Here is a 19,504-nt window from a genome sequence, read left to right as displayed (position 1 = left end):
CAATTCATTACAGCCGCGATCCGTTTTAAATGACAATTTTTCCTTTAAAAACGCCATTTTACTGTGGTACTGTTTTAAACACGGGAAAACTGCGCTGCTTTACAGGCATACTATAGACACCCCCTAGGCACAATATTTAAATTAATATTTCATTTTTATTGTTTCACTTTAAGCAATAAAAGAATCACTGCTCCCGAAAAAAGCCATTTTTAAAAAACTTTTTGCATTGATGTCCCCTGGGGCAGGACCCGGGTCCCCAAACACTTTTTATGACAATAACTTGCATACAAGCCTTTAAAATGAGCACTTTTGATTATTCATGTACGTGTCCCCTAGATTTTAACGGTGTTTGTGTGTTCTGCCAAATTTTTTGCCTGTTCGGTATGTTCTGGTGCGAACCGAACAGGGGGGTGTTCGGGCCATCCCTACTTATGATAGATCTTCCTAGTGACAACTTTTCTAGCATTCACTAGGGTAGACAACACTGGTCCCGAGATGCCATGGTCCTTTAACACCCTGGCTTCAATAGCCATGCTGTCAAATTTAGAGACTGTAAATTGGGGTGGACTATAGGACCTTGAGACAGTAGATCGGGGCGACATGGAAGCGTCCAATGCCCGTCTATTGCCAATCTCACAATCTCCGGGAACCAGAGTCTTCTTGGCCAGGCAGGTGCCACCAGAATGATTGGAACCCCCTGTCTCCGAATCCTGCGCAACAAATGTGGAAGGAGAAGGATCGGAGGGAAAGCATAAACTCCATGGGACTACCAGAGCATCTGCTCCAATTGCCAGAGGATCTCTCGTTTGGGACAAAAACTGCTGTAGCTTGTTGTTGAACCTGGATGCCCGTAGATCAAACTCTGGCCATCCCCGACATTGGCAAATTTCCTGGAACACCCCTGGGTGTAGGGACCATTCCACCGGGCAGATCTGCTGGCGACTGAGATAATCTGCCTTCCAGTTCTCTACTCCCGGGATATGGACTGTCGATAGAATCGGCACATGTCCCTCTGCCCAGACTAGTATGTGGTTCACCTCCTTCAGAGCTGAAAGACTTGGTACTGCCTTGGTGGTTTATATAGGCCACTGTACTGGCATTGTCGGACTGAACCCTGATAGGGCAGTATTGAAGCTCCACTGTCCATGACCGTAGGGTCAGTCGTACTGCCCGTAATTCCAAGACATTGATGGGCAGGATCTGTTCTGTCCTTGACCATTTCCCTTGAGCTGTGTGAGCCCCTCTAGGGTCGCTCACCAGCCTGACAGACTGGTATCTGTAGTCAGTACTCTTCAAGGATCTTCCATTTCGCAGGTTCTGATTCTGGAACCACCAGTTTAGGCCTAAGCATGCCCGAGGAGATAACATTGGATAATCCAGGGCTTGTCCTCTCCTGTTCCAGGCCAACAAGATGTCTTGTTATAGAGGCCTGGAATGGAACTGGGCATAGGGCACCGCCTCGAAGGAGGATACCATCCTCCCTAGAAGACCCTTATCTGATTCTTCAGGGCACAGATCTTTGCGGGTGGCAAGAATACTTGCTTGGACCATATCTAGGATCAGACCTAAATACTTTAGACCTTGAGCTGGTTTCAAGGTTGACTTCTCTGTACTTCTGATCCAGCCTAAGCTTTTCAAATACCGCACTGTGCATGTTATGCTCTGTTCTAGAGCTTGTAATGAGTGATCTCTAAGCAGGAGGTCGTCCAGATACCCAAGCACCAGGGATTCCTTGGGGCCTTAAAAGACCCAGTACTGGTGCTAGAACCTTTGTGAACAACCGGGGAGCTGTAGCAAGCCCGAAGGCTAGAGCCGCAAACTGAAAATGACGTTCCTCTACTGAAAATCGCAGGAACCTCTGATGAGGCTGAAAGATAGGTACGTGTAAATACGTGTCTTTTATATCAATCTATATTTACATCTAGAGCGAGGCTACAATTGAGCAGACTCCATTCCGAAAGGACTGGATTAGTAGATACTGGTTCAGGCATCTTAGGTCCAAAAATGGGCCTCGTGACCCCGTTTGGTTTTTAAACCGTAAAACAGGTTCGCTTTTTCGGATACAGGAACCGGTACAATCACTCCTTGATGCACTAAATGATGTAGTGCCTGAAGCAATAAGTCTTTTTGGAGGATCCGAGGGAATGCTGGATCTTAACAACCTCTGAGGGGGAACCCCCCCAACTGCAGTCTGTAACCGTGGGATATAATTGAGGTGACCCACTCGTCTTGAATTATCGTTCTCCAAATGTCCGCAAAGTGCAGCAGCCTTCCCCCCACCCGATGGAGTGGGGGCATCCACTCAAAAGGAGGGCTTGCTGCTGGGTTTAGAAGAATTTTGGACCCAGGGCTTTTACTGGCCCTGGCCTTGCGGCTTGCCCCTGGCCCTAGCACCCTGTTGGCGGCAGAACTGCCTTGGCGCTGAGACATTTGAGGAAGCAATCCCTGAAGTTTTAAACAAGGGATGCCTGGTGCTTTTCTTCACAGGAAGTAGAGAACGCTTCCCTCCGGACATCTTTTGGATATATTCGTCCAAACGATCACCAAATAAACGTTCCCCTTGAAAACGGAAACCTGCCAATAACTTTTCACAAGAAAGCTCGACTGACCAGTTCTTAAGCCACAGACGTCTGTGTATACATACAGACAAGACAAACCTGCTGTACTGAATCCTTTTAAGGCGTCAACAGCAAAACACGGTGCTCGAGGAATATCTGTCTTATTTTCAGGCAGATCATCCCCCTGGTTAGGCCTATTAGGCCATTTGACTTGATCCTTTATGGACTGGCAGATACCAATTGCTGCAACAGCAGGCTGAAGAGCTGAATTGGCCAAAGAAAAGGAAGCCTTTAATAATAACTCCAATTTCTTGTCAACAGGGTCTTTCAAGCCCTGTGAGTTATCTACCGGACAAGTTAAGTTCTTGTTTAAGGAAGAGACTGCTGCATCTATGGCTGGCATGCTCCCTTTTTTAACAAACTTTTCATCCATGGGATAGAAAAAGGGAAAACCTCTTAAGAACAACAAAATCTTGTCAGGATGTTCCCAATCAGCATACAATGCCTGTTCCAGCAGGGGGTGTAGGGGGAAAGCCTGTGCGGCCTGAAGAGGCCTCAGGGATCCCAAGAGGACCAGGAGGGCTCAGTCACATCTGCAAGAGGCAACTTAAAGGCAGAATGAACCATATCAGTCAGAGTCAGGATGAAAAGCCTCTGTGACTGAGAGGCAGACATTAACTGGATATCTTTTTGTCCAGATTGCTCGGAAGCAGACTCATCCGCCAGGCCCTGCACAGAATCCTGAGCTTTTAGCTCTTCCCTATTCTTAATCCATTCCTGCTCCAAACTAGGAGGCTCTAGGGAGGGGGATCTGTCGCGCTTCTTGCCACCGTGCGGGATGGAGGCAATCCTGTCAGCAATCCTGTGTTATAATCCGGATAGGGTCGAGGACAGTTCATCCTTGGTGATAAAGGGTGAAACAGCAGCGTTGACTGTAGGCACAATACCAGATAGGTGCAGTGGCTCAGATTGCCCAGAAGCCTCTGGTCCTTCAGGGGATACGACTAGGTTCATCAGGAACTACTGACGACATAGGAGTGCCCTTCCCTGTAGTGTTAGTCCCACTCCTCTTTTTTGAAGACATTTACTAACCACAAAAAAAAAAAAAAAAAAAAAAAAAGAAGGAGTATTTGGGTGTGGTGTAAAAACACCTCAAAAGGGAGACCCTTTAAAAGGGCTCACCAAGCCCCTATGCAACAATCCTGCTAAGCACCTAAGCCTGCCAAGCAACACTTGGTGACTCACGTGGCCCGGGTAAGAAGAAATGAACCGCTCCAAGTGCCTGTTCAGAGTCTGCTCTGTGCCCCACAGCTGCCTTCTGGAAGCACTGCATGCTTGTTCGTGCTCCCAGAGAAAGGCTACTGCGCATGTGCGGCGAAGCCGCATGCACCATGGCCATTAAACTGCTGAATCCAGCATCACTCTTGCGAACACACGTGCGCCATGGTGAACCAAGGTGAAATGGCGCACCGCCGTGCACCATCATACAGGTAAAACACAGCCAGATGCAAGCAAAAAAAAGTACACTTTTCAAACACAGCTAGCCAAAAACTCCCCCGTATGGTCACCGCACACGGGTGTCCAGTCTCTAGCTAGCTTGACTGATTTAGGGTCCACTCCCTTGGACCTGTAGAGCACCCTGCAGGAATGCCTTAGCGTTGGGGTCTCCAGGATTCCACTTCGCAGGGTCCAGTGTCCGCATTACAGGCAAAACCTCGCAGGATCCTGAGTCTTCTTTGCGAGGCTCAGGTACCATTTATCTATGCATATAAAGTCTGTGTCAAATGGATCTGATTGGTCAATCCCTTGATTCATTTAAGAACCGTTTGTGGGACTAGAGACCGGGAGCTCAGAGAGCTCAAAAAAACCGTGCCATCCACCTTGCAGACACTGGTAAAAAACTGAAGTGCTTCCTCTGTGGGAGGGGTTATATAGGGGATCACTTCCTGTCTAAAGACCTTTGGTCTACCAGTGTCCATTCACCTGGAGATGAAAATAGCCCAGCAGGTAATGAATATTAGCCTGACTCTGTGTCCCATGATGTATGAAGTGAGTGGACCCAGAGGTCCAGGGCATCTCAGATTTAGAGTGGCGAGGGGGGGGGGGTTTCTGGGAAGGCTTTGTGGGTCAGGGTTTGCAATGAAAGGAGGTGTGTTAAGCTGTTAAGCTTTGGGTTTTGAGGTTGACACCCAGGTGAAAGTACTGATTGCTTCGAACAGAGTTGAAAACTGTAGGAGTAAGAGTCTTTGACTTCTTCATTATGTGTAGGCGTATCTTTCCCACAAATCTTTTCTTGATGAATTTGTCAAGGGATTTTCCAATGAGTTGATCACCCTCGAATAACATGCAGAGAAAAAGCTTCTTACAAGCATGTTCAGCAGACAAAGCTTTTAGCCACAAAATTCAGTGTATATGCACAGAGTTAAAGTGGGGTTCTTGAAACTTGGAGAATTACAATCTCAAGAGCATCAGCACAACAAAAAGGCTGAAAGCATCAGCTGTGATTCTTCTAAAAGAGCAGGGTCTTCAAGACACATTCTAATCTTTGTTCATCTGTCTCAACCAGTTGGGATAGCCTGGCAAACAGACATGGCAGAAATTGCCAACTGGAGAGCTGAACATTCAAGAGCAACTATGGCCTTTAAGTGGGCTTTAAAACGCCTATCAACAGAATCCCTAAAGAAGGAAACATCCTCATCAAAAGGAACAGTAAGGGTTTTTTTGAGAACTGAAATGGCAGAATCCACTATTAAGAATAGACTATTTAAAACCCATGGGATAAACATCAGCAAAAAGCTTGTGAGGAGAATAAACCTTCTCAGGGCTTAGCCAGTCCTTATAAAGTGCTCAAATCTGTGTCTGTATATGAAAAGACTTTTTAGATTTAGCTAATCCCTTAGTTCCATAGGTGTCTGTTTAGATTGTGAAGAATCAGGCGCTGTTACGCAAAGACTAGAGTACACTGCATCAATTAGTGTATCCACAGTGGAAAACAGTTTGTACTTCTTAAAGGATATGTCCACCTTTTCTTAAAAGGGCTGTAAACCCTTGTGTTTTTTCACCTTAATGCATCCAATGCATTAAGGTGAAAAAACACCTGGCAGTGACCGCCCCCCCCAGCTCCCCGTTTTACTTACCTGAGCCCTGGAACTTCATATGGCGGGGACGCGCTCTTCCCTTGCCCGGGGTTCTCGGCTATTGATTGTATAGATTGATAGCAGCACTGCCATTGGCTCCCGCTGCTGTCAATCAAATCCAATGACGTGGGCACTGGGGGCGGGGCCGAGTCATAAATTCGTCTACGAACGCCGAATGGTGGACTCGGGAGCACGCCCGCAAAGGTAACCCCCTCGGGAGAGCGCTTCTCCTAGGGGGTTATCTGATGTGGGGAGGAGCTGCGAGAGCTCAAAAATGGCAAGAAATTACAAAATGGCAGGAATTACCACAATTTACAAGTAAATGATTCAAAATCCTCTGCTTACTAAAGAACATAGTGTGTTATGACCTGCAGATAATGTTGTGAAAAGCCAGGAACTGGAGTACATATACAGGGAAACCCTGTTATAGCTTTGTCATGGCCTTAAACCTATTACAGTCCTGGTTTTGTCCATCACTGTGGGCATGGCCCTGGGCCTGTATAGCACCCTGCAGCTAACTTCATACATCGTACCAAGGCAAGGGCTTAAAACAGAATCCAGTGGCTGGTCCCACGGAGCAGAGTCTCAGTATGGACTCAGAGGAACTCACCAAGGGTAACTGATCCAGAAACTGCCAGGTATCGCAAGGCAATAAGGTTATAGATGTTGATAGAATATTCAGATGAAAATTTTTAAATAGTTTAAAAATAATAATAATTAAATAAATACTTCCCTGGAGAACAATCACATTCTCTAAGGACATTAGCAAAAAATGTAACCCTCATGGAGAGGGTGAGATTACATGCAAATGCTCTACGGGGGGTCCTAGCGAAACTTTTTGCCAGTGTACAATCACCTGAAGGTAGCAGCATAACCCATGGTCTAAGACTACAAGTCCTGTGTCCTGCACGATTCAAATATTGTATCCAATGATTACAGTATTATGGAACATTGTCACCTTCCGGCTTAAAGCAGAACTTCAGTCATTTTTTCATCTTTCCATCTATTAAATCCTCTGCCCTTGTTGTTTTAACTTTTCTGCCAGTAAATACCTTACACAGCCCACTTCCTGTTTGTCTGGTAAAAAGCCTAGGCTTATGACGTTATGCACAGCTCTCTCTCGTGAGAGTTTGTCAGGAAGGGAGGGGGGATGAGACATAAGAGGGCCAAATCAGAGCTGCAGAGCTGGAGGTGTGCCTCTATGTCTGTGTAAATCCAGGAAGAGAACAGGCAGCAGCTTCCGCTGCCCACAGTTAAAACAAGGAAGACGTTTATTAAAGAGGATGTAAACTCTCCCACTCTGATGACTTGTTTTATTTCATAGTATTTACTTGTGGCAATTATCTCGTGTTTGCCTGTGTCAGTCTTATCAGCTTCAGCTGATAAGGCTGCAGTAATGCTGTCCAATGCCCAAGTTTACACTCCATGTGATGCCACATAGGGTGTAGTAGGAAGCTCAGAGTGATTATACAGTCTCGTGGGATTTCAGTGTTGTGCCGTAGGAAGATCTGATAATAGACAGACAAGTACACAGAGTGTGTCGTAAATCAGGGGAGATCTGGGCATGCTCAGTGTAGTCATTCTAATGAACAAAAAGGATTACAACAATACTAAGCAAGTAAGGAGATATCTACAAGCAGTGTTCATTAGGGTTTTTTATGCTGATTTACATGGGACAAAGTTGTCGGGGAGAGTTTATAACCACTAACGTATCCTCAGCATGGGGCATCACGATTAGGAAAGGCTCCCATGGCCCTGCCCTTGCCGACACTCCCTCCTCTTCCCTACAGCTCAACTGACACAGGGGAGATGGAGCTATAGAATCACTTGACCGAACTGCATTAAAATCGTAAGTACACACCTTTTTTTTTTGTAATACTGGTTAGGTAGGAGGAGGGGGGAGAGAACATTTTTAAGAAGTTAATTGGGCTTTTCTTCCACTTTAAAGGATTTCCACTCACCTGTGTCCATTTCTTATTACTGTTTTGCATCTGAATGGCTGCTATACAGCTAAAGAGCTTCTCAGATGTAATGTCTTCAGGCAGTTTAGTCAGAAACTGTGCTATGTGAATAAAGTCCATCTGCAAGAGAATATCTTCATAAAGTCGCAGGATTCCCAGAGCTGTCCTAAACAAGAATTCTTCTCCATCCCTGCAGAACACGTCCCACACGCGACAGGCAAGATCTAGTGGCAGTGACTTGCTGTATAGTGTGAATATCCTGTTGGGAAAACATTCAAGGCAAGTTTTTCCACAAAAAATCAAGAATGGAAATACTGAGAACATGAGTAGCTAACATTTTTAAGACAATAAACATACCAGTCTATCAGGTAGAGGTCTGGTGTAAGACCATAGGAATTGAAGTGTAGGAAAAGCTTGGGGAGATTCTCTTCAAAGAAAACTTCAAACGCTGCAAAATATTTAAGCATCTAGAAAGGAAAGACAGAATAATCAGTAAGCATGTTGCTCTTGGGAGAGCTGTCTGAAAAAATAGAAGCAATGACGGAGATATCTTTCATCCTATGTCAAGATATAAAATAATGCCCATGTTATGATGTATTTTTCAGTTTTAGCGCTCCAATCTAACTCCCATATACATCACTAGATGTACTTTACAACTAAACACAGGAATACAATTGTAAATATAAAATTAGTGGATCAGTAATTTTCTTTGTAATTATATCTGGTAAAATCAGACACATTTACTTTTATAGAAAAAAGCATCCTGGAAAAAATGTTGAGCTGCAATTATGTCAATAGCACACCAATGTAAGTAAAGTGTTATTAAAAAGACTGATGAACAAAAAAAACAACCAATAGGGGAGTCTCTAGTGACTGTCAAAGTTATGTGACTAGCTTTTCCTCCATCAAACAGTTACCATGTTATGGTGTTAAAGTGAACATGTGCCCAGACTATACACTTTAATGAATTTATATATTCTAAGCACTTCAAAATTCACAACACTGACTGCAGAACTACAGCACTCAAGTGACCAGAGCATGTTGCTGGTGATTTAGATTTCTTTCTCTCGTGTGTTCAAGCGTTTTTGCATGCGTATCAAACTTCAGGTGTTTGCTCCCTGGGCTGAGTAATGCCCAGTACACACGGTTGGATTTTCTGACAACAAATGTTGGATGTGAGCTTGTTGGCGACCGTGTGTATGCTCCATCGAACATTTGTTGTCGGACTTTCCGCCAACAAATGTTGGCTAGCAGGTGCTCAAATTTTCCGCCAACAAATGTTTGTTGTCGGACTTTCCGATTGTGTGGACAAAAGTCCACGCATGCTCGGAATCAAGTACGAGCCGGAGATATAAATAGCGCTCGTAATGGAGATATCACGTACGTCTTGTACGTCACTTTGTTCATAATTGTTGGCCAACATTTGTGTGACCGTGTGTATGCAAGACAAGTTGGAGCCAACATCCTTCGAACAAAAATCCACAGTTTTGTTGTCGGAAAGTCCAATTTTGTGTACGGGGCATAAGGGGAGGAGAGCAGTTCCACAAAAAGCACGCAGGTTGCACCAACGCACTTTTTTAGATGTTGAAATCTATGCCAACCCTAATGGAAGTTTAGGGTCATCCTAGTATAAAAAGCCATCCGCAGAAAATACGATCTCACATGCAACCAGTTCACACTCCATTTCTCCCATCTCCAGTATTCCGTACAATCAAAATCTTGGGATGAACCGGAATTGTATGAATGAAAAAGTTTTTGTGAGGGAAACTAGGGCCCTCCAATCGCATCTGATGAATAGAGGATACAGCAAAACATGCCTTAAGAAGGCCTATAAACGAGTTAAACATCAAGATTGAGCTAGCCTAATCCACAAGTCTAAAAGGAAATCTAGCCCTCAAACGATTAGAATAATCACGCATTATTCAGGGCAGCACAAGCAAGTTCAAGATATTCTTAGTAAATACTGGTACTTGCTTTTTGTGGATGATGTGGTCTCGAAGTATGTCAATCAACAGCCAGAAATAGCTTTTAGGAGATCTATATCCATTAAGGAGTCATACAAAAAGGGGGTAGACCCTCTTCAAGGAGTGTTAGTACCGCTCCTTGTGGCAAATGTAATAACTACTGTGTAACTACTACATTTGAAGAACAGCTTTCTCTGTTGAAAAACAACAGACTTACTGGCCAGATCACCAGGTGAAAATAAAAGGTATTTTGGACAGCTATTTTATCTAAGAGAAATTCCCAAAACATGGCCTGTTGGGGCAGTGTTACCAACCATCAGTATTTTACTGGCAAGCTGGGAGAGGGACTGTCAGTGCTGTTTGGACTGGAGTGGACAGCAGAGACCACCTGGCGTGGAGAGAGACTGTCATTGTGACACAAGAGGGGACATGTCATGTCAGTGAGGTGTCATCATCTGTGCTGCTGCACACTGCTGTCAGTGTCACTGCGAGAGTCAATTTCATGTGTGTATGCCTGCTCATTCTAATTTATTACCCTCCTTAATCCTGTCCCTAAGCTACTTATTATATCAAAAAGAAAATAAGAAATATGTTTTTTGCCTTAATATTTACCTAAAATCACATTGCTAATTGCAGACTTTTTTGTAGCCTAAATACTGTATTTTGTAAATGCCATTAAAAACTTGTTTGTGGCAGTAAATTTCAATCTGGTAGGTTGGCAACACTGTGTTGAGGGAACATAAGGACAGGGTTGAGAACCACTGGTGTATAGCACAGAGGAAATAACTATTTGTTCTCTGGTCTAAATGAGCCCCTTTTTAAGTAGATGCTAGACTTCCACTCTCTGCTGGATCTTTTCTTTAACATTATGGAAATCACAACAGGACGAGCAGCAGGACAGGGAGGTGGAAACACTCAAAACTCCCAGGTGGACAGGAACAGAATCAGGAGCTATGGCACAAATATCTCAGAGTTGGAGTATTCAAGACATTTAAAAAGCTAAACTAGCCCACCAAATTACATCCATAATTAAAATACAACTTTTGGGAGGAATATGCTAGAAAAGAAAAAAAAACTTATAAAAAATCAGTACTGTATTTTACAAAACACAAACCAATTTACTGTTTGCATTAAAACACAAACTTACTAACAGTTCTAGAGTACATTTTATTTTGTCACAAAGGAAAGGACAGTAAAATGCAGTGAGAGAACAGTCTATCTTGAAAGCATCCCAATAACGGTTCTTTATGCCACTGCCAATGCAGGAAGCAAAAGTAATTCACTATGAAGAAACGCCATGTGAAGAGATATTGGTATGGCGTACCATGCTGTGATCTACCCGGAAGAAGGCCAGCTGGCATGGCTTATTCAGAAGATTTGCAAATGCGATGAATGCATCAGCTTCTTCTAAGTTCAGAATAAGGACTGCTGCAATGAAGGACATGCCTTGGACCTACAAGAGAAAAACAAAAAAGAAAATTGAAGCGATTAATTTAGGACAGCATCTCAGTCAGTCTGCATGTAGAAGGCACACATTTAACTTTCTAGAAATGTAAAACAGAATTAGGGAATATAGCAAAACCCCATTTTACTTTTGCTAAATGTTTATTCTGAGTTAGAAAACTCCTATTCGGTACTCCTATTCAGTAACTGTGGCCAGGGCTTTATATAACTTAGAGAAAAATGGGCATTACTGGCACTAAAAGGCCACATTTCTGTTGTACAGTGCATTACGATATCTTCCAAATCTCCTTGACAGAGAAGGAGGCGTTCGTAAATTTGTACCCTGAACTCCCTTCTTTTTAAAAAAAAAAATGATGCAAATTAAGACTGGCAGAGTACATAACACTAAGCAAAATGTAAAAAAAAAAATAAAATGTAACTTTCTACAATTACATCTGTATAGCAGCTATTTAATAAAGCTTAAAGAGGACCTTCAGTCATTTTTCAACTTTGCATCTATTAAATCTTCCCTTGTTTTAACTTTGGATAGTTAATTTTTTTCTGCCAGCAAATACCTTATACAGCCCACTTCCTGTTTCTTGTCTTGTAAAAAGCCGAAGCTTATGACATCATGCGCAACTCTCTCTCACTCTTGTGAGAGTTTGCCAGAAAGGCCTGGGGGGATGAGTCATAAGAGGGCCAATGAGAGCTGCAGAGCTGGTGGAGTCCTGTGTAAATCCAGGAAGTGAACAGACAGCAGCTTCAGCTTCCCACAGTTAACATGATTGCAGCCAAACTCAGTGGAGGCAGACCTCTGCAGCATATTTGGCAAGTAAATAATCGCAGTATATAAAAAATAATATGCAAAGTGGTTGGAGGGAAGCTCCAGAATGGCAAAAATGTTTTTATTATAAATTATGTGAACAGACTGCAGTTCCTCTTTAATCACAGGTAATATACAGAGTGGATAAATCACTTACTAAAGTAAAAGTGGTAAGTCATTTGTTTCCTTTTGTAGTGTGAATCTTAACATTTTTTCTCCTCTCCAATTAGCTTAATGGAAAGAAGACCCTAGGGCAGAGGTAGACAAATCAATTGCCTGGTCGCCATGGTGATTGAAAAAAGCTCCTCCATGCAGACAAGCACCCTGCAACACTGTCTGCAGTGCATGGAAACAGGCCTAAAGCAGGGTATACATGTACAGTATACTGCGTACCAGCGTGTTGAACAAAAAAATAAAAAACTGACAGATCACAGTGTCAATACAACCAATGCCGATGCAGGGATCTCCCACGCTGTTCAATTGTATTCTGACAGTGGGGGCTCCCCTCCCCCTGCTAAAATACACAGATCAGTGCTTGCAGCCATTGGCTGCGGGTGCCGATCAAATGCTGGTTTTCCACTACAACTGTTTGACAGAAGACAGCACAATTTTGGTATGTGTGTACCGGGCTTTAGCTTTCTTTGCACTGTGTCATGTGGCTTCTGAGGAGGGTAAAAAAAACAAAAGCAAAAAAAAAAAAAAGCATGTACAGTGGGGAACTTAATGTACTTTAAGATGGGATTCAATAAGACACCGTTAGTTTACCTCCTGTAAGTAGAGTACCCTGGGAGCGTTTTCCCAGGAGAGGCATGGCAAGTCGGGATGACGTTATCCGCCAATCGATTAGCTGGTTGTAGCATCAATGCAGAATCGCGGACAGCTGAATTGCGACGCACCGATGCTACGATTATATTCAACACCCCTATTAAATATAGTATGATGTTTTTGGGTAAAAGGCTGCTAGTGCATATTTTGGAAGATAGAGGTGCAAGACATGGTCGTTGGTGGGGGAGAGAAACGCATACATAAACCTGAAGCTTGCAGGTGTCTAGATGTAGGAAGATAGGTCATGTGTGCCCCAGGGCTATATTCTGCATTTAAAGTGGAGTTCCACCCATTTTTACAACTCTTCAGCATCCCTCACTAAACTGTGCACTGTAAACGAATTGGATATTTTTTTATTTTTTTTCTCAGCACCTACTGTATATCTGCTGTATTCATTTTTCACTTCCTCCTCCCTGGCCGTGGCCCATCACATCATTTCCTGTTTGCAATGCCTTCTGGGAAGGGGTGGCAACTTCCTCTGACACTGCCTTTGCTATGGAAACCTGACCTGAAACCTATTACACTGCTTGTGCTGCACTGAGCATGTGCGAGATCTGCAAGGATGAGATCCAGGAAGAAATACAGTCTGGCTTCAGATGCCCAGACTTAAGATGGCCACGGCCTGCTGCAAGTTTATAAAATAACAAACTACTGCTATAAACTAACAAAACAGACCTTAGTTTATAGACTAACTTTACTAGAATACATTAAGCTTGTGTATTATAGGGGTATTTTTATTTAAAAAGTATAATTTCAGCCAGAACACCACTTTAAATAACCTCTTTAGCACAAGCAGTGTCAAAGTACATGCTTTTATGTTTTATGTGCCTATTTTTCATTAATTCCATGCAAAAATATGTCAAAATGGCACCAACACACTCCTAAAAGCACAAGGCACCACAACATACATGAAGTGAATCACAAAGTTCATGAAAAACGCATGCATTTAGGTAAGATCTATCACTAAATAAAATAAGGCTCAAACACAATTAAGGCAGTTGCTCAGTCTTGTCATTTAAAACACTTTAACCGTTACACAAACTGAAGATCAGAATAGCTGCTTCGAACGATTTCTACATTTTCACCTGACTGCCAGGTATTTTTTGGTTTCTTTACCAGCAATCCTACATAAGTGTACAGGATTATTTCTATACAATCAACCAACTACATATATATTATTAAAACAAACTGGCAAAAATGGGATTCTTTGTTACTCACTGTAAAATCCCCTTCTCTGAGTTCATTGATGGACACAGCTTTGTCTTCTTATTCTTAACCACAAGGTTTATAGCGCCACCTACAGGAGTACGTCATTAGGCAGCAAAGAACCTCGGCATTGCTTATGTGCAGTCCTAGCTGGTATAAACTCCCTCTCTGCTATAGGCATAGAGCCCCAGAGCTGCAAACCAGCGTAGACACCCCTTCATTCCGAGGAGGACTTGTTCCCAAATTAGGTGGGCTTAAGAGACCATGGCTGCATGGTACCTACAAAGATGTACTGCCTTTGTCTGGGGATTCAGAGGGATGAAAAATCTTTTGTGTGTGCAGAAAAAGGGCCCTCTTGTGACGAGGCTCCTTCCCCTTCCTGGACTGTGGATGAAGGAGTATTTTTCCCTAGTGAGATGCTTAACAATGTCGTCCAAAGTAGCTTCGAAAGAGCGTTCACCTTTTAAGGGCAAAAGCCACTATGGATGTACGGCCCACAGACAAACACTTGAGCCACAGCACACGCCGAAGCACCATCGCCAAAACAGAGTTTGGAAAGTAGAGGGGCCGCATCCAAGGAAACGCAAGATGGCTGCCGCCACGCAGTTTAGAGAAAATTGCCGCCGCACCCCCACCACCCAGGTACCCAGATAGAGCAACACAGACGCCACTGGGTCATAGAAAAATGGTCACTGATAAGTATAGGAAACAGGCTGCGAGGCCCCAAGATATTGGCCACCATTGGATGACAGGAAAATGGCCACCACATAGTAAACAGGCTGTCAGACCCCAAGAGAATGACCGCCACATAGTAACCATGGTGCTAGACCCCAATAAATGGCCACCGGCTTCCAAGCAGCATGGTGCCTGCCACACACAGCACAAACAAATGGCACTGTGCCACTCCTCCCAGGGTAATGTACAACCCCTCTGCTAAATGCTCAGATCAGGGAGGATCCAGCAAAGCCTTCAGAAATCTCAGGTAACTGCCCTGCACAGGATGCTTGGGAACCCACAGCTGGATGGAGAGATGGGGGTAGGGGAGATGGAGAGAGAGTGAGGGGTAGGGGAGAGGGATTAGAGCGTGGTGGAGGATAGGGGTCCCAGCAGCAACAGAGGGCATAGAAGAGAGGAGGAGAACCCTGCAGGACTGACCATCCCCTAAAAGCACCTGCACCCCGCATGGATGGGAAAGGGGGAGCTCTACTTACCACTCCCATGGAGTAAGTAGGTGACACTCCATGGAGAGATCTGCCTCCCACCTAGGTAGGGGGGCTATCAGCCAGGGTAGTGTTGCGACATGAACATCAGGTGCCTGGTCATATGTGCCCCTAAAAGACGTTCAACTTGCCGGCCGCCCCTAATCCAAATGGGGTAGTCACAGCTGACTTAGCGCATAGCTAAAAGTGGGTGTGCACTTGATGGCCAGACTGGGGTAACCACTGGATCTAGATAATCCAGCCTGTCGGCCAGCTTGGCTATTGATTTAAGATCTTTGCAGGAAAATTTTCAGGGAAAAAAAAAGTAGAACCCCCCCCCCCCCAAAAAAAAATCTATGAAACCACAGGTCCCAGCAGGGTACTAGATCTTTACTCCTGAAACATTAGGCAGAGATAACTAGTTTGCCGATAACAGAGAGGGGGTTTGCACCAGCTAGGGCTGCCCATAGGTGGTGCCGAGTTTATTTTCTGCCTAGTTTCCTGCTGCTGTAGGTGCACTATAAACCCTGTGGTCAAGAAGACAACGAAGAAGCAAGTGTCCACCAACGAACGAGAGAAAATATTATGACCCGCTGAAAAAAGACTGAAGAAAAAATGAGTGAAGATAAAGAAAAAAGTGATACAGCAGAATCTGGTACAAAAGAAATAACTAAACAGAAAGATCCCAATAAAACAAACAAATATCACTCTGCTGAAAGATCCACTTACATAACCAACATCTGGTCTGTAGCATGTGTATGCCCCCAGCACACTGTGAAGCAAATCATGATATGGCCCCCCCTGGAAAAAAAAAAAAAAAAAAAAAGCAGGAGTAAATTGGTCAGTATCCCAGCTTAATTTGTTAAACTAAAAACCTGAAGAAGCCTTTATTCATTGCATATACTGTATAGTTTTACAGCTACCAAGCGTATCAATAGACTGCAGCATCTAAACAAACACGAAACAAAAAATAAAATGTCAATGTTTTATGTTCTGTATGCCACATTACTGTCAGTGCACCCATATTTAATACGGATAAACGTAAAAATCGCCCAATGGCTTACCTGTCAGCAGCTCTGGCACCCGTTCTGACCACCTGTTGCATAGCTGTCCTTTTAAACTTACCCCTTCCCACCTTAGTTTTTAGGGTTTTACACACACTCCCGGCTGCTACAGGGCAACTGCCAGCCTTCCGGTGGAAGCAACCTGACAGCTGTAGAGCGGCTGGTTCGCTTCCACAGACCCCCAGTACATTCCCTGGTGACGCCCTGCTATATTTCTCACGCTCTGTTATTCCAGCTATGGGCACAGAATGCGCTTGGGCAGGTGTTGCTAAGTAGAGGGAAGGGAGACCAGCAAACACCACCTTGAAAAAAAAAAAAAATAGAATACAATGCACAGCAGATACAGCAATGCCACTGATCTATTTAGTGGCTTTACAGCCGTTGGATCACTTTTACAGGTAGTGGAAGGGGGTCCCCTTCCTTTTGCCTCCTTTACCAGGCTCGCCCGTCCCATCGGGGAGCCTGTTAATGACGGCACCAGCAACACTGGCTTCCCTGGACACAGTGAGAGAAACCAATATTGTTCCTCACACTGTGTGACATCAGAAACTAAAAGTGACTAGAATTTAGTCACTTCCAGATTTGATTTGTTCTTTACAAGCGGTTACAGGCTTGTGAAAGCATCTGATCAAAACGATCTTGATTTGATCAGATGCATTGGAGGCCACAGAAGAGATATGGGGTCTTATAAAGCCCAGATCTCTCTTTAAAGAGGACCTGTTATGGCCCACACTAGCACAAGAGATGTTGTTTATCCCTTGTGACAGCAATTAAGTTGGATAAACTTTTTTTTTTAAAGAGACAGTGTAAAAAGGAATAAAATAAAATAGATGAGAATAATAAAAATAGGTCCCGCATGCATATGTAAACAGCGATCACACCACACATGTAAGGTACCACAAACGTCAGAGTGAGAACAATAATTCTAGGGCCAGACTTCCTGTGCAATTCTAAATTAGTAACCTATAAAAGGCTTGTTTTGCATCTATTTACTCAGCATAAATCACCATTTATATGTTGAGCATTATATTGTGTTTGGGTTCACTAAAATTCATTAAAGTATACTTTTCCAAAAAAGACGCTGCACAATTATTGTGCAACAAAAAAAAAAATTCCAACACCCACCATTACATTTTCCAGGACCTCTTTAAAAAATATATATATTGTTAGGGGGGTTGCTAGAAAAAGTAATTTTCTAGCAAAAAAATGTTGCATGTATGAGAGAATTTTCAGAAATGGTAGTAGTTTAGAAAACTGGTAAAAAAAAAAACAAAACAAAAAAAACAAACACACACATTGAAAAAAATCTTGCCCATATGGACAATTTAGAAAAGTGAGAAAAAGAAATGAGAATAAAGCAGAAGTTGTTAAATATCCAATCAACGTAAATTTAAAATGCTAATATTGGCCACTTTGGGCAATTACTCCACGTTTAGTCATGTTTTACTTTATTCCAGTTTTTATAAGTGTGCACAAAGCTTAAAAAAATATCCTTTGCATTGAAATACATTAGGAACATTGCCTTACCTTCTGGAAGATATAAAGTGATGGGAATGTTCGGGATATGTCTAACTTTATTAACTCTAGACTGGCCTCCCTGTCAGCGACCGACACTCCTGCATCTATAAGACACAAAGAAAATATAATGCCTAGGAAAAATGACATGGCATTCCACTCAAAGTCATCTATATAAAACAGTCACTGCTATTTATTAAATAAGTTAAAGTTAAATAAATCATTAGGTACAATTTTTCATAAATCCACTAATATAGACCAAGTAACAGACAATTTAGAAATTCATATTTCATAAGAAAAAAAAAAAAGTTAAAAAATTCACTATACCCTGTTGACACATTTCACAGAGCCTGCCTTCTGAACTACAGAAGTACTGAGAGCACGAGATTCAGTCCGTACAGGAATCTCTGCTTGCAGGCACAAAGGTACAATGGGATATGAAGAAATTGCTTAGAAATTGAAAGTAAACAGCAGAGAAGAAGCTGCAAAGCATGCAGGGAATACAGGAAGTTGTGGAAAGAGATGGCCAGCAGACAGGCAGCACTGACAACATGAAAGGAGATTTTTCAAGTAAAAGAATAATTGATTGTCAAAATACCTATTGTTTGTATTATCACAATGCTGATGTTATAAAATGAAAATGTATGCTGTGACCATAGATTTCAATTAACACTAGTATGCCGAAATCTTCAGTCCATGGCTAACCCTTTAACTCTCTATGTGACATGGCAAAACAATAGGCATTCCTGTAAGGGTCTATATATTTACAAGTATGAACAAAAAAAAAAAGAAATAAAACAATTAGCCATCTTGTAATCACACATATGTATCCCCCAAAAGACAGCGCTATGAATATGTCAATTATACCTTAAAGGATAAGTTCACTTATCCTTTAAAAATTAAATATATATATATATACACATATATATATATATATATATATATATATATATATATATATATATATATATATATATATATATATATACGACTTTAATCAATATCATGAATTTAAATTAATATGAACTTATTGTCGGCCATTATAGGCACCTTTAGTGCAAGAAAAGCTCAAGAAGAATGCATCCCTTTAAATTCTATGTACGGCTTCACACTGGTCCGTTGTGGTGTTAAAAATCTTGCTTGCTGCATTTTTGGCCAGTTAAAAAAAAAAAAAAAAAAAAAAAAAACACACCAAGAAAAACGCACCTCCCCGTTGAAATGCATTGAAAAACACAGCAAGAAAACAAACATCAATATTGTATCTGTGTTATGTTTTTGATACAGTTTTGAGTCACATGACCCATGAAAAACACACCCTAGGTACAGTAAAATGGATAAAAAGTCCAGCTGAGAAGTGAAAAAATCCTCCAACGTGTAATTCAACTGCTAGTGAATCCTTGTAGTGAAAAAGATTAAACACTATTAGCGGAGCAGGTGGATTCGGATGTCAGCGACACCGAATCAGACAAGCTTAGAAATCCAGATGGATGGCTCTCCCAGATGAAGGTAGGGACCCCGGATCTCAGAAGACATCTCCTCTTGGCTGGAACAACCACCTCAGCAGTATCCACCAAACCAAAGAAACGACACATCCAATAGGAACATCAAAAATCTCTCATAAAACCAAAATAGGGGGAAGAAAAGAAAGGAGTGCTCCAATGGTGCAGATCAAAAAAGTAGGTTTATTGAAACCAACCAGTATAAAGCGATTAAAAAAGTGATCACAGAGATAAAAGCAATGTAAAGAGCGATGAGCTTTGCCCCTTCTTCGGTTTGGTGGATACTGCTGAGGTTGTTCCAGCCATGTCT

General features: G+C 42.6%; 1 protein-coding gene across 2 annotated transcripts in view; it reads right to left on the bottom strand.

Moving 5' to 3' along the window:
* TBC1D12 (TBC1 domain family member 12) overlaps positions 1–19,504 on the bottom strand; it is a 205,597-nt gene that overhangs the window by 14,696 nt on the left and 171,397 nt on the right. For both annotated transcript variants that reach the window (XM_073596417.1, XM_073596418.1), the window contains 5 exons: positions 17,708–17,802; positions 15,846–15,917; positions 10,945–11,073; positions 8,014–8,123; positions 7,657–7,915 (listed from right to left, as the gene is read on the bottom strand). In XM_073596417.1, coding sequence (XP_073452518.1) covers positions 7,657–7,915; positions 8,014–8,123; positions 10,945–11,073; positions 15,846–15,917; positions 17,708–17,802 — 665 coding nt within the window. The remainder of the gene's footprint in view (positions 1–7,656; positions 7,916–8,013; positions 8,124–10,944; positions 11,074–15,845; positions 15,918–17,707; positions 17,803–19,504) is intronic.

This window comes from Aquarana catesbeiana, linkage group LG08 (assembly GCF_042186555.1).
Source record: "Aquarana catesbeiana isolate 2022-GZ linkage group LG08, ASM4218655v1, whole genome shotgun sequence".
Classification (NCBI taxonomy): Eukaryota; Metazoa; Chordata; class Amphibia; order Anura; family Ranidae; genus Aquarana; species Aquarana catesbeiana.
The sequence above is the reverse complement of the archived record's forward strand: the minus strand, read 5'-3'. Positions and strand labels throughout refer to the sequence as shown.